General features: G+C 37.2%; 1 protein-coding gene across 1 annotated transcript in view; it reads left to right on the forward strand.

Annotated features, from left to right (window-relative positions):
- CDKL2 (cyclin dependent kinase like 2) overlaps nt 1-13,622 on the forward strand; it is a 48,155-nt gene that overhangs the window by 7,483 nt on the left and 27,050 nt on the right. The window contains exon 3 of the mRNA XM_029927768.1: nt 12,425-12,619. Coding sequence (XP_029783628.1) covers nt 12,425-12,619 — 195 coding nt within the window. The remainder of the gene's footprint in view (nt 1-12,424; nt 12,620-13,622) is intronic.

Genomic DNA, 13,622 nt, shown 5'->3' on the forward strand with positions numbered 1-13,622 from the left:
TGTGTGTGTGTGTGTGTGTGTGTGTGTGTGTGTGTGTATCACATCTTCTTTATCCATTCATCCATCAGTGGACATTTGGGCTCTTTCCATACTTTGTCTATTGTTGATAGTACTGCTATAATCATTGGGGTGCATGTGTCCCTTTGAAACAGCACACCTATATCCTTTGGATAAATACCTAGTAGTACAATTGCTGGGTCGTAAGTTAGTTCTATTTTTAATTTTTTGAGGAATCTCCACACTGTTTTCCAGAGTGGCTGTCCCAGTTTGTGTTCCCACCAGCAGTGCAAAAGCGATCCTCTTTCTCCACATCCTGGCTAGCATCTGTTGTTGCCTGACTTGTTCATTTTAGTCATCCTGACAGGTGTGAGGTGGTATCTCATTGTGGTTTTGATTTGTATTTCCCTGATGATGAGTGATGCTGAGCATCAGTTCATGTGTCTGTTGGCCATCTGGATGTCTTCTTTGGAGAAGTGTCTGTTCATGTCTTTAGCCCATTTCTTCACTGAATTATTTGTTTTTTGGGTGTTGAGTTTGATAAGTTCTTTATAGATTTTGAATACCGACCTACATCTGATATGTCGTTTGCAAATATTTTTTCCCATTCCATTGGTTGCCTTTTAGTTTTGCTGATTGTTTCCTTCACTGTGTGGATGCTTTTTATTTTGATGAGGTCCCAATAGTTCATTTTTGCTTCTGTTTATCTTGCCTCTGGAGACATTTTGAGTAAGAAGTTGCTGTGGCCAAGGTCAAAGAGGTTCTTACCTGCTCTCTCCTCAAGGATTTTAAATAGCTTCCTGTCTTACATTTAGGTCTTTCATCCATTTTGAGTTTATTTTTGTGTATGGTGTAAGAATGATCCAGGTTCATTTTTCTGTATGTCGCTGTCCAGTTTTCCCAGCACCATTTGCTAATGAGACTGTCTTTATTCCATTGGATATTTTTTCCTGCTTTGTCAAAGATGAGTAGACCATATGTTTGTGGGTCCATTTCTGGGTTCTCTATTCTGTTCCATTGATCTGAGTGTCTGTTCTTGTGCTAGTGCCATACTGTCTTGATGATGACAGCTTTGTAATACAGCTTGAAGTCTTGGATTGTGATGCCTCCTGCTTTGATTTTCTTTTTCAATTCTCCCTATATTTAAATCCCTCCCCAAATTGTTCAGTCAGTATTTATTAGGATATATCTAATATTTACCCTTCCCATTACTTTTCAACCATTCTTACATTTCTGAGATTCTATCTAGGGTCATTTTCCTTGTATTTAAAACATTCTTTATGGGGAGACTGGGTGGCTCAGTTCATTAAATGCCCGACTTTGGCTTAGATCATGAGCTTGTGGGTCATGGGTTCAAGTCCTATGTGGGGCTCTGTGCTGACAGCTCAGAGCCTGGAGCCTGTTTTGGATTCTGTGTGTGTGTCTCTCTCTCTGCTCCTCTCCTGGGCTCTCTCTCCCTCTCTCTCTCAAAAATAAATAAACATTAAAATAATTTTTAAAAATATTATTTATTTTCTTTAAAGCAGATCTACTGGTAAGAAATGCTGTCCATTTTTGTTTGAAAAAAAGTCTTTATTTTACTTTTTGTCTAAAAGATTATTTCCACAGGATATAGAATTCTAAGTAGGCAGTTCATTACATTCATTATGTTCAAGATATCATTCCAGTGTTTCTCTGGTTCTCACTGCTTCCTTTGAATTGTCAGATTTTTCTTCTTAGTATGTCCTTTTTTCTTGTGGAAACATTAAGGTTTTCTCTTTGACTTTGATTTCAGCAATTTTATAATCATGTGGCTTGATGCAGATTTCTTTTTATTTATTTGCTTTGACTTTATGTCTCTTGCATCTGTAAAATAATGTCATTTCCCATTTTCAGAAAATTCTTAGTTATTATTGTTTAACATACTGCTACTATCTTATTCTCTCTCTTCTCCATTTAAGAATTCAGTTTCATATATTAGACCTCCCCCACATCTCTCACACTCTTGCTATGTTTTTCATCCTTTCATTTTTCCCTGCTTCATTCTAGATATTTTCTTCTGACCTGTCCTCCAATTCAGTAATTCTGTTTCAATTATTTCCAATCTACTTTTATACTTAAACATTGATTTTTTAAAATCTTTATTTCTTTATTTTGAGGGGGAGGGAGGGGCAGAGAGAAAGGATCCCAAGCAGGCTTCCTGATGTCAGTGCAGAGCCTGAGGTGGGGTTCAATCTCATGACCATGAGATCGTGACCTGAGCTGAAATCAAGAGTTGAATTGCTCAACCACCTCAACCACCCATACACCCCTGATACCTCACTTAAAGATAAATTTTTCGATTTGAATATTTCCATTGGATTTTAATAGTTTCCAGCTTGCTGCCAAAATTCTTTATTGTGCTTTCATGACTATTTAAATTACAGTCTTCTCTGAACTCTGTACCCAATACCTATTATCTGGACCTCCCATATGTTTATTTCTATTGGTTGCTTTTTTCTCTCGATTTTTGATTATCTTTTTGATATGCCTCTATTAATTTTTAAAAATTGTATACATAGTTTGAGTCTCTCTGGATGACATTATCTTTTCCCTGAGAGGAGTTACATTTGCTTCTATGAGGCTCTTGAGGGTGCTCCAGGAAACCTAACATTCTGCCATCATCTTAATCCAATGTGAGGAAGTTACATAATTTGAATTTGAGTTGTAGTTGCTGAGAGACCTGATTTATTATTCACCCTTATCATAGTTTGTGGACTTTTCAGGCCAACCCAAACTGAGAGGATTTCCTTTTTTCCATCTTGATGGCCCCTGGACACCAATCACTATTACCTTAGATCCCAAGACTGTCAGAAGTGCCACTCAGACTCTTAATTTTCTCTCTGAAATGGTATGTTTCCAGGGTCTTAAAAAAAAAATTAATTGCTTGGCTTACTTCCCTGGGTCTCCGTCTTCAGGAGCCTAGTCTAGATATTCTTTCTTATCGCATCTCTCTTGTGCCTTAGAATAGTGGTTTTATATATTTTGTTTAGCTTTTCTACTTGTTGTTATAAGTTACCTGTCTACTGTTATTTTAAACAGAAATTACTATACTTTTCTGTTCTAAAAATTTTATTTGGCTCTAAATCTGCTGCATCGCTTTTTATGATATCAAGTTTTGTTGTCATTGTTTTTAAGTAAGCTCTACACTCATCTTGGAGATCAGCCATTCTTTGCCCACTGAGCCAGCCAGGTGCTGCATTGTGTTTGTTTGTTTTATTATAGGCTTTGCGTTTTTGTTTTAATTTTAAATAATTAATTAATATACTTAAACTTTACACACAATGTGGTGCTCAAACTCATGACCCGGGGATCAAGAGCCGTATATTCTACGAACTAAGCCAGCCAGGCACCCTGTTTCCTTAGCTTTTTGACATAGGCTTTTTTCAAATTTTATTTCTTTTTTTTTAATGTTTATTTTTGAGAGAGAGCAAGAGCGAGAGAGAGAGAACGAGCAGGGGAAGGCAGAGGGAGAGACACACACAGAATCTAAAGCAGGCTCCAGGCTCCGAGCTGTCAGCACAGAGCCTGACAAAGAGCTTGAACCCATGAACCGTGAGATCATAGCCTGAGCCGATGTCAGGACGCATGAGCTGAAGTCAGATGCTTAGCCAACCTAGGCGCCCTGATTTTTTTTTTTCTTTTAAAGCAGTGTAGCTTGTATCTGATTATTCCAGTATCTGAACTTATTCTGCATCTGCTTTGGTCTTCTTGATGTTCTGATTGTTTTTACTTGTGCTATCCTATTTCTTTGTATGCCTACTTTCTTTGATTTTTTGCTGGACATTACATTTGAAACATTTTTTTTAGGAATAATTTGAGGCTAAAGTGAAGATATTTTCTTCCTAGGAAGATTTTAATTTTCTTTTTCCATATTCATGGACACTGTGCTGGTAATTAGTTTACTGCCTTTCAGCTTCAGATCACTCTTTTTTGCCCCACTTCATGGAAGTGGAGCTAGACTTTGTCAACTTTTCTCTTTTGCCAGCCGGTTTGATGTTAGGCTTTGACAATAGAGGGCATGGAACAACATTATAGTTAAGAAGAGGCTTCCCTTCCTGGTTCTGGTCTTGGTGGTTTTTTTGTTTTGTTTTGTTTTTGTTTTTGTTCTGACACTGGGGTGAGATCACCATGTGGGAGGCCTGGCAGCTCACATCAGAATCTCTCATGACCTGCTCTGCCTGGCTGCACCTTCCACTTTCTGGTAGGATTCCCTCCGACCTGGCTGGCTGCTCTTCCATCATCTCCGGCTTGTGTCCTGTGGCAAATTGTTTTCACCACTGGCAGTCTGTGGCAGTTAGGCTCTCTCTAATGAAGTCTGAATCTCAGCCTTGGTGGTGGCTGGGACTCTTCGAATGTTTCTATGCACTTTCCCTCAGCCCTGAAAGTAGTAGCTACTCTGTATTGGCTATTTTGAAATATACCTTAGCGTCCTTTTAACCCGGTTCATAATTAAGTACCTTTACTAGTTAGCAGTTATTTACATTACATTTTCCTGGTCTGGTATAGACATACTACCATCTCAGGACCTCCTTAGTAAGTTCAAGGCTCTTGCTTTTATAGTGCCTTATTTTCTTGGAAATATTTTGAGATTAAGATGAAATAATCTTCCTCCAGAAAGGATATTCATTTACTTCTGCCAGGTGCGTGGAGATGCTTCCAGTCCAGGACATTCATCTAAATTCAAGGTTTGAGGTTTCTTAAACTGTTACAGATGATGTGAAGTCTAGTGAGGACTGGTTCATTTCTGTCCCTTTTTACTGGGACAGTGTAGTCCTTAGGGTGTCAGCTTACTCTGGGCCTCAGAGACCCCACCTTGGAAATGCATTTGGACTTGGACTTTGCCTTCCTTCTCAGCCCCAACCGGCCACAAATATCCTAGCTCAGTTCCACGTGTTACTTGATGGCAAAATCAGCTTTGATTTGAGTACTGAAATTAACTGTGAGTTCTCCTGTTATTGATTTTGGCCCAATAATTCCTCACTATCTTCTTGGGTCATTTATATGTTTAAGATTTTTAAATATTTTGTCCAACTTTTTAAGAAATCTCAATAGGAAAGTTGGTTTGAATTACCTAGTCTGCCCCTACTAAATGTGGTGGTCATCAGCTTTTAAAAAATAACAGCCCAGGGGCATCTGGGTGGTTCAGTGGTTTAAGCATCTGACTTTGGCTCAGGTCATGAACTCATGGTTCATGAGTTCAAGCCCCGCATGGGGCTCTGGGCTGACAGTTCAGAGCCTAGAGCCTGCTTCGGATTCTGTGTCTCCCTCTCTCTTTCCCTCACCCACGCTCTGTTTCTCTCTGTTTCTAAAAAATAAACATTAAAAAGAAACAAGATTCTCTTTCTCCCTCTTTCTCTGTCCCTCACTTGCTCGTGTGCTCTCTTTTTCGGACTCAAAAAAGAAAAATTTAAAAAAAGCACAGAGAAAGAATGAAAGAGAGAGAGAGAAAGAGAACAGTGGAACTGATAATCTATATTTTCATTTTAGAAGTGTGCTGTTTAGGAAGGCCTGGGAGGCTCAGTCGGTTGAGTGTCTGACTTCAGCTCAGGTCATGATCTCACAGTTTGTGGGTTCAAGCCTCACATCGGGCTCTGTGTTGACAGCTCAGAGCCTGGAGCCTGCTTCAGATTTTGTGTCTCCCTCTCTCTCTGCCCCTCCTCTGCTTGCCCTCCGTCATTGTCTCTCAAAAATAAATAAAAATGTTAAAAAAAAAGAAGTATATAGTTTAATCTCCACATATCTTGGGATTTTCCAGTCATCTTTTTTTTGTTGATTTATAGTTTAATTTCACTGTGGTACAAGATTAGACATTGTGTAATTTCTATTATTTTAAATTTGTTAAGGTGTGTTTTGTGGCCTATAATATGATCTATCATGGTGAATGTTCTGTATGAACTTGAGAAAAATGTGAATTCTGTTGTTGGATAGTCTATAGATGTCAGTTATATCCAGTTGATTCATAGTGTTGTTGAGTTCAACTGTGTGTGTGTCTTACTGATTTGCTACCTGCTGGATCTATCTGTTTCTGATCAGAATGGTTGACATTTCCAATTATGATAGTGGATTTGTTTATTTCTCCCTGCAGTTCTATCAGTTTTTACCTCATTTAGTTTGATGCTCTGTAGTTAGGCACATACACATTAAGAACTCTTATGTTTCCTTGGAGGATTGACCCCCCTTTTCATTATGTAATGCCCTCCTTTATCGTTGGTAACTTTTCTTACTTTATAGTTTGGTCTGTCTGAAGTTAACATAGGTATTCATGCTTCTTTTGATTAGTGTGATATATTTTCTCCATCCATTTACTTTTAATTTTTAATTAATTCTAAAAAAGAATTTTGAAAGTAATCTCTACACCCAACATGGGGCTTGAACTCAAAACCCTGAGATCAAGCATCACATCCTCTCCTGACTTAGCCAGCCAGGTGCCCCTCCATCCATTTTAATTCATATGTATTTTTATACTTGATGTGCATTTCTTGTAGATAACATATAGTAAGGTTGTGTGTTTTGATCCATTCTGAAAATCTCCATCTTTTAATTGGTACATTTAGATCACTTACATTCAAAGTGAGGCTAGAGCTTAGTTAATATCCATCGTATTTGTTACTGTTTCCAAGTTGTTGCCTTGTTCTTTGTTTCTGTTTTTGTCTTCCACTCTTACTCTGCCTTCTGTGGCTGTAACTGAGCATTTAATATGATCCCAGTTTTTTCTACTTTCTTAACCTATCAGTTATACTTTTTAAGTTTATTGATTTTGAGTGAGAGAGAGAGAGAGAGATGGAGAGAGAGAGAATACACATGAGCAGGAGAGGGGCAGAGAGACAGGGAGAGGGAAAGTCCCAAGCAGGTTCCGTGCTATTAGTGCAGAGCCTGATGCGGGGCTCAGTCTCACAAACTGAGATCATGACCTGAGCTGAAATCAAGAGTCCGATGCTTAACCAGCTGAGCCCCCAGGCACCTGAGTTATACTTCTTATTTTTGAACATTTTAAAAAATAGCTACCCTACAACTTGCAACATACATTTACAACGAATCCAAATTCATTTTTTGCATTCCATACCACTTCACAGGTATATGAGTATCTTATAATAATAAAATAACCTTAATTGCTTCCTCCTGTGTCTTGTATCATTGCTGCCATTCATCTTACTTATATATGAGCATACCTAAGCATATATGTATAAAAGATATATTCGTAAGCGTAGATAAACAAAATACATTGTTGCATTATTATTTTGAACAAACTTATCTGTTAGATCAATTAAGAATAAAAGAAATACAGTTTTTATTTTACCTTCACTTACTCTTTCTTTGATGCTCTTCCTTTCTTTATGTAGATCAGAGTTTCTGGCCTGTACTATTTTACTTCTCTCTAAAGAATTCCTTTTAGGGGCACCAGGGTGGCTCAGTTGGTTAAGCATCAGACTTCAGCTCAGGTCATGAGCTAACAGTTAGTGAGATCTGTGTGTCGGGCTCTGTGCTGACAGCTCAGAGCCTGTAGTCTGCTTTGGATTCTGTGTCTCCACCTCTATCTGCCCCTCCCCTGCTCATGCCCTGTCTCTCTCTCTCAAATATAAATAAACATTAAAAAATGTTAAATAATTTAACACATTTAACACTTGCCTTATTGCAAGGCAAGTCCACTGGCAACACACTTACTCAATTTCTGTTTGTCTGAGAAACTATTTTTTCCTTTACTTTTGAATATTATTTTGCAGGATACAGATTGATGGGTTTTTTTTCCCTCTCAAGATTAAATATTTCATTCCACTCTTCTTGCTTACATGGTTTCTTTTCTTTCTTTCTTTTTAAATATTTATTTATTTTTGAGAAAGAGCAAGCATGCATGAGTAGGGGAGGGACAGAGGATTGGAAACAGGATCTGTGCTGCCAGCAGAGAGCTTGATGTAGGGCTTGAACTCACAAATTGTGAGATCATGACTAAGCTGAAGTCAGACACTTAACTGGCTGAGCCACGCAGGAGCCTGCTTACATATTTTCTTAGGAGAAGTTGGATGCACTTCTTATTTTGTTTCTGCATAATATGTTTTTGTCCTCTGGCCTCTTTCAGGATTATTTTTCTTCATCTTTGATTTTTCTATGTCTTGAAAATGATAGTCCTTGTGTAGGTTTTTTGTTTGTTTGTTTTCCCTGGCATTTGTCCTGCTTGGTGTTCTCTGAGTTTCCTGGATTTGTGATTTAGTATCTGCCATTAATTTTGGGGACATTGTCAATCATTATTGTTTCCTTTGTTACTTTTTCTCTTTCTTTTCCTTCTCCTGATATTCCCATTATGTGTATGTTATACCTTTTATAGTTGTCCTATAGTATTTGGATAGTCTTTTTCCTTTTTGTTTCTTATTCTCTTCTTTAACAGCAAACTAGGCTTTCCTGAATAAAGCAACCACTTACAAGATAGTGAACCAAATAATTTCCTCACTTTGCTTCTGCATCTGCTCTATACAAGCCTTACCCTTAGCTTCTGCTGGTAGAATGCTCCTAACCTCTTTCAGTTTGATGATGCCCTGTGCAAATTGATGTTTGCTCAAAAATTCTTACATAAATTTTAATGTTTCCATTTATCTTTAAACACATTGATACATAGTTTTTATGTATCTCATCTTAATTTTTGAAAAGCTAACACATGAATATGCTGTAAATTTTATGCTGTAAAATTTGAATTATTTTCCCTGCCACCTTTGTGTGCTGGTGATTTCATTGTTAGCAACTGTATCTACCAGAAGGACTTTATTCAGATCCAAAAATACGGATGTATATGGAGCAGTGTGTATGCATGTCAACCGGCAGCATAGACTACTCCCTGACCTGATCTTGCTTTTTTTGCTTAATGTATTTTAATGATTATTGTGTATCAATACACATAACTGCCTTTCTCTTTTTAATTGCTGCAGTTTATTTCTTTTTAATTAAGGTAATTAAGGACTTACCTTAAATTCACTTAACCAGTGATATATTTGGAAAGTGCTTTGTGATTCAATCTGGAATCTTTTATTTTAATAGGTGAATTTAGCCCATTTGTAGTTATGATGTAAAAGGTAAGTGTGGTCTTAGTTTTATAAGAAATCTAAATATTTTGCATTCCAGTCAGCTACATAGCTGGGTGTGCTTACATGACAGACGTTATGGACATAAAGGAGGAACTGAGCAAAAATGAAATGTCAGGAAAAGAAAAAGGCCACAGTGACTGGGTTCTAATCCTGCCTCTAGCAATTATTGCTGTGTGATCTTGGACAAATTACTTAACCTCTGTGTGCTTTAGTTTCCTCATCTGTAAATCAGACTAATAATGGTATCTATTTCATAAGGTTTTTGTGCTTAGAATAGGGTCTAGCACATAGTAAACACTATGTAACATTAGTCATTATTATTTATGATATTATGCTGTTTTAGTGTACCTTTAAAATATTTTTCTATGTAATCTCTAAATTATTTTTAAAATATTGATGTTTCCTTTGATAATTTGGAAAGGTTTTATTTTTTACTATTTGTTACCTTTATAACTATAGCATTATATAATCTACTTAATCCTGAAGTAATTATTATGTTTCTATTTCATTTTTTCTCCCACTCACTCACCTGATTTTCTTATTTATTTATTTATTTATTTTGAGAAAAAGAGCAAGCTGGGGAGGGAGGGAGGGAGGGAGTGAGGGAGAGAGAGAGAGAGAGAGAGAGAGAGAGAGAGAGAGGAAAGAAGAGAAGAGAGAGAATTCCAAGCAGGCTCTGCACTGTCAGCTCAGAGTCCAACACAGGGCTTGAAACCACGACCCTAACAATCATGACCTGTGACCTGAGCTGAAATCAAGAGTCAGACACTTAACCAACTGAGGCACCCAGGAGCCCCAACTCATCTGATTTTCAAAGATGTCTTGTTTATCTTAGTGTTTACCATTAAACCTGTAAATATAATTAGGCCTTGTAATTTAAAATTTTATGTTAAAAATATAATTTTGACCCACTGACAAGGAAATCAACAAACTCTTGTTTGTATCTTTTCTTCTTTCTTCTGAGTTTGTTAGTAATATTGTTTGTGCCTTGTTAGGTTTTACATATTCACTTTCTGTTTTGTGATTGTGATGCCCACATTTTTATTAAGACTTAGTCTCACACAAGTGAAGTTACTGTTCATATTCAATATTTTTCACTGTTGTCTTTTACATGAATGGCAATTTTGTTGGATATAAAGTTCCTGGATCACTCTTGCCTTGAGGATTTTTAGGGCTATTTTGGCAACATTTTCCGGTGAATGTTTATCTGTTTCCCTCTTTTCTTCCTCTTTTCTTCACGTACTTTGAATAGATCCCAGATTGCTTTAAAAATTTTTTTTTAATGTTTTTTTATTGATTTTTGAGAGACAGAGACAGCGCAAGCAGGGGAGGGTCAGAGAGAGAGGGAGACACAGAATCTGAAGCAGGCTCCAGGCTCTGAGCTAGCTGTCAGCACAGAGCCCAAAGCGGGGCTTGAACCCACGAACTGTAAGATAATGACCTGAGCCGAAGCCAGATGCTTAACCAACTGAGCCACCCAGGTGACCCCCAGAGTGGTTCCTTTTTGATCATTTCTTATCTTGTAACAAAGTGAGCCCTTCCTGGAATAGCTATCTGTAGAAGGTTCATTTAGGGGAGAGGCCATGATCTTGTTTCAGACCAGCAGGAATCCACCATGATTCACAATGGTGTTCCTTACAATGTAAGTCTGATCTGTGGGATTGACTTTTGTTATCCTTGCATTTGCTGATTTGTTCATAATGAGTTGTTTTGCCTTCCATTTGGCCTCACTAAGAGATTGCTTCCAGCAAATCAGTTTCTGTGTGATTATTCAAGCCTCCCTTCCCTGGTGTTTCTTGGTGCCATTCAGTTCTAGGGTTGCTTTCACTGACAGCCTATGAATCTTGCTCCTGTTATAGCAAAGAAGGAGTTTTTTGTTTTTGTTTTTTCCTTTTCAGGGTATGTCACCAACTTTGGATTCCTCGGCTTTACCAGCTTTTTAGCCACAGGTGATCTCTTGGTATCTTCCTAAACTTCTGTTTCACCTTGACTGGATTTGGCATGCCCACCTCATTTGTAGTGGGTAGGGGTCTAGATCCTGCTTAGTTCCATCGAAGATCGAGCTATATTTTTTTCCTCATTGGTTTTGTTGTATTATGTGAGAGGAGAATGGGGCAGTATGGTCCTTTGACTATAATTTAAAAACCAAAATAGGGGCACCTGGGTGGCTCAGTCAGTTAAGCGGCCAACTTTGGCTCAGGTCATGATCTCATGGTTCCTGGGTTCAAGCCCCACATCGGGCTCTGTGCTGACAGCTCTGAGCCTGGAGCCCGTCTTCTGATTCTGTGTCTCCCCCTCTCTCTGCCATTCCCTTACTCATGCTGTTTCTCTCTGTCTCAATAATAAATAAACAAAAAATTCTTTAAAAACCCAAAATATACTTTTAACAATTTATACTGTTTATGAATTTTATTTGTTTTTCTTTTTTAATTTTTCTTTAATTAATTTTTAAAATTTATATCCAAGTTAGTTAGCATATAGTGCAACAATGATTTCAAGAGTAGATTCCTTAATGCCCCTTACCCATTTAGCCCATCCCCACTTCCACAACCCCTTCAGTAACCCTCTTTTGTCTTCCATATTTAAGAGTCTCTTATGTTTTTGTCCCCCTCCCTGTTTTTTTTTTTTTTTATAATTTTTGCATCCTTTCCCTTATGGTCATCTCTTTTGTATCTTAAAGTCCTCATATGAGTGAAATCATATGATATTTGTCTTTCTCTGACTGACTAATTTCACTTAGCATAATACCCTCTAGTTCCATCCACGTAGTTGCAAATGGCAAGATTTCATTCTTTTTGATTGCTTTGTAATACTCCATTATATATATATATATATGTATATATATATATATGTATATTATGTATATATATACCACATCTTCTTTATCTATTCATCCATCAATGGACATTTGAGTTCTTTCCATACTTTGGCCGTTGTTGATAGTGCTGATATAATCATTGGGATGTATATGTCCCTTTGAAACATCACATCTGTATCCCTCGGATAAATACCTAGTAGTGCAATTGCGGGGTTGTAGGGTAGTTGTATTTTAGTTTTTTGAGGAATCTCCACACTGTTTTCCAGAGTGGCTGTGCTGGTTTACATTCCCACCAGGAGTGCAAAAGAGATCCTCTTTCTCTGCATCCTTGCCAGCGTCTGTTGTTGCCTGAGTTGTTAATGTTAGCCATTCTGACAGGTGTGAGGTGGTATCTCATTGTGGTTTTGATTTGTGTGTTTATGTTTTTCTTATCCTAAGGCCTTAGATTCTGACTAATTGCTACATTATTTGATCTTTTAAAGATGATGTTGCTTTTTTATTTTTTTTTTTACAACAGCAACTGAGACATGAAAATCTGGTGAATCTGTTGGAAGTGTGTAAGAAAAAAAAACGATGGTACCTAGTCTTTGAATTTGTGGACCATACAATTCTTGATGACTTGGAGCTCTGTCCAAATGGACTAGACTACCAACTGGTTCGGAAGTATTTGTTTCAGATTATTAATGGAATTGGTTTTTGTCACAGTCACAATGTAAGTATTTAGGTTAAATAATGATTTTGCCAGTGATTAACTCACCAGAGACCATCATTTAATTGATGAGACACTTACCTAACCTAAAGTTTGAACCAGTAAAGCAACTGAAATCAACTGTGTTACTTTGATACTGCCAATTTTGATGTTTCATAATAACTCGTATTCTTTCCGCAAACATTTTATTATGAAAATTTTAGGCTACACCAAAAAGTTGAGTGTACATAAATACCTGTATATCCACCATGTGGACTCTATACTTGTTAACATTTTGCTATATTTGCTTTATTATGTGTTTCTTCATCTAGTCGCCCATTTATCTACCCATTATCTTATTTATTTATGCATTCGAAAGTAAGTTGCAGACATCAGTACATTTCAACTTTAAATACTTCAGCTGTGCATATTAAACAAGAGTTTAAAATTTGTTTGCTGTGCGTTTTTGCTTTTTTGTTTTTTTAAGGTAACATTTGCTGAGTGAGTTGCACAAATTTTAAGTTCACATTCTCTTGCCTAGTTATGAAGTATGAAAATCCCTGCTCTTACCCTATTGTCTATCACAATAATTTTATATCCTTTGAGTATCCTTTGAGCATCTCTAGGTGAAATGACACTTATAAGGTGAGTTATAAATAACTCAACACATTGATTCTGCCAGTTTTACAAAATATTTTTAAATGAAATTTTTTGGTATGATTATACAAGTAACAAATGCTAATAGATGTGAGGCAGGCCCTGTGACCTCACTGTTGATGCCTAGGACATAACAGAAGTTGGTAGCCTTGTAAAATGTTCAGCGATGGCAGATGGATACGGTCATCTGAAAGAGTTTAAAATAAATATATTTTTAAAAATTTCAAAATGAAGCTTACTTGTATTAGAGAATGAAGCCTGATAATTCATTTTGTCTAGTCGTAGAGTTTTTAGTATTCCCCATCCCCCCCTCCCCGCCGTGTTCTCCTTCCACAGCCTCTCCTTTAGAAATACTAACCACTGACATTTT

This window comes from Suricata suricatta, chromosome 1 (assembly GCF_006229205.1).
Source record: "Suricata suricatta isolate VVHF042 chromosome 1, meerkat_22Aug2017_6uvM2_HiC, whole genome shotgun sequence".
NCBI lineage: Eukaryota > Metazoa > Chordata > Mammalia > Carnivora > Herpestidae > Suricata > Suricata suricatta.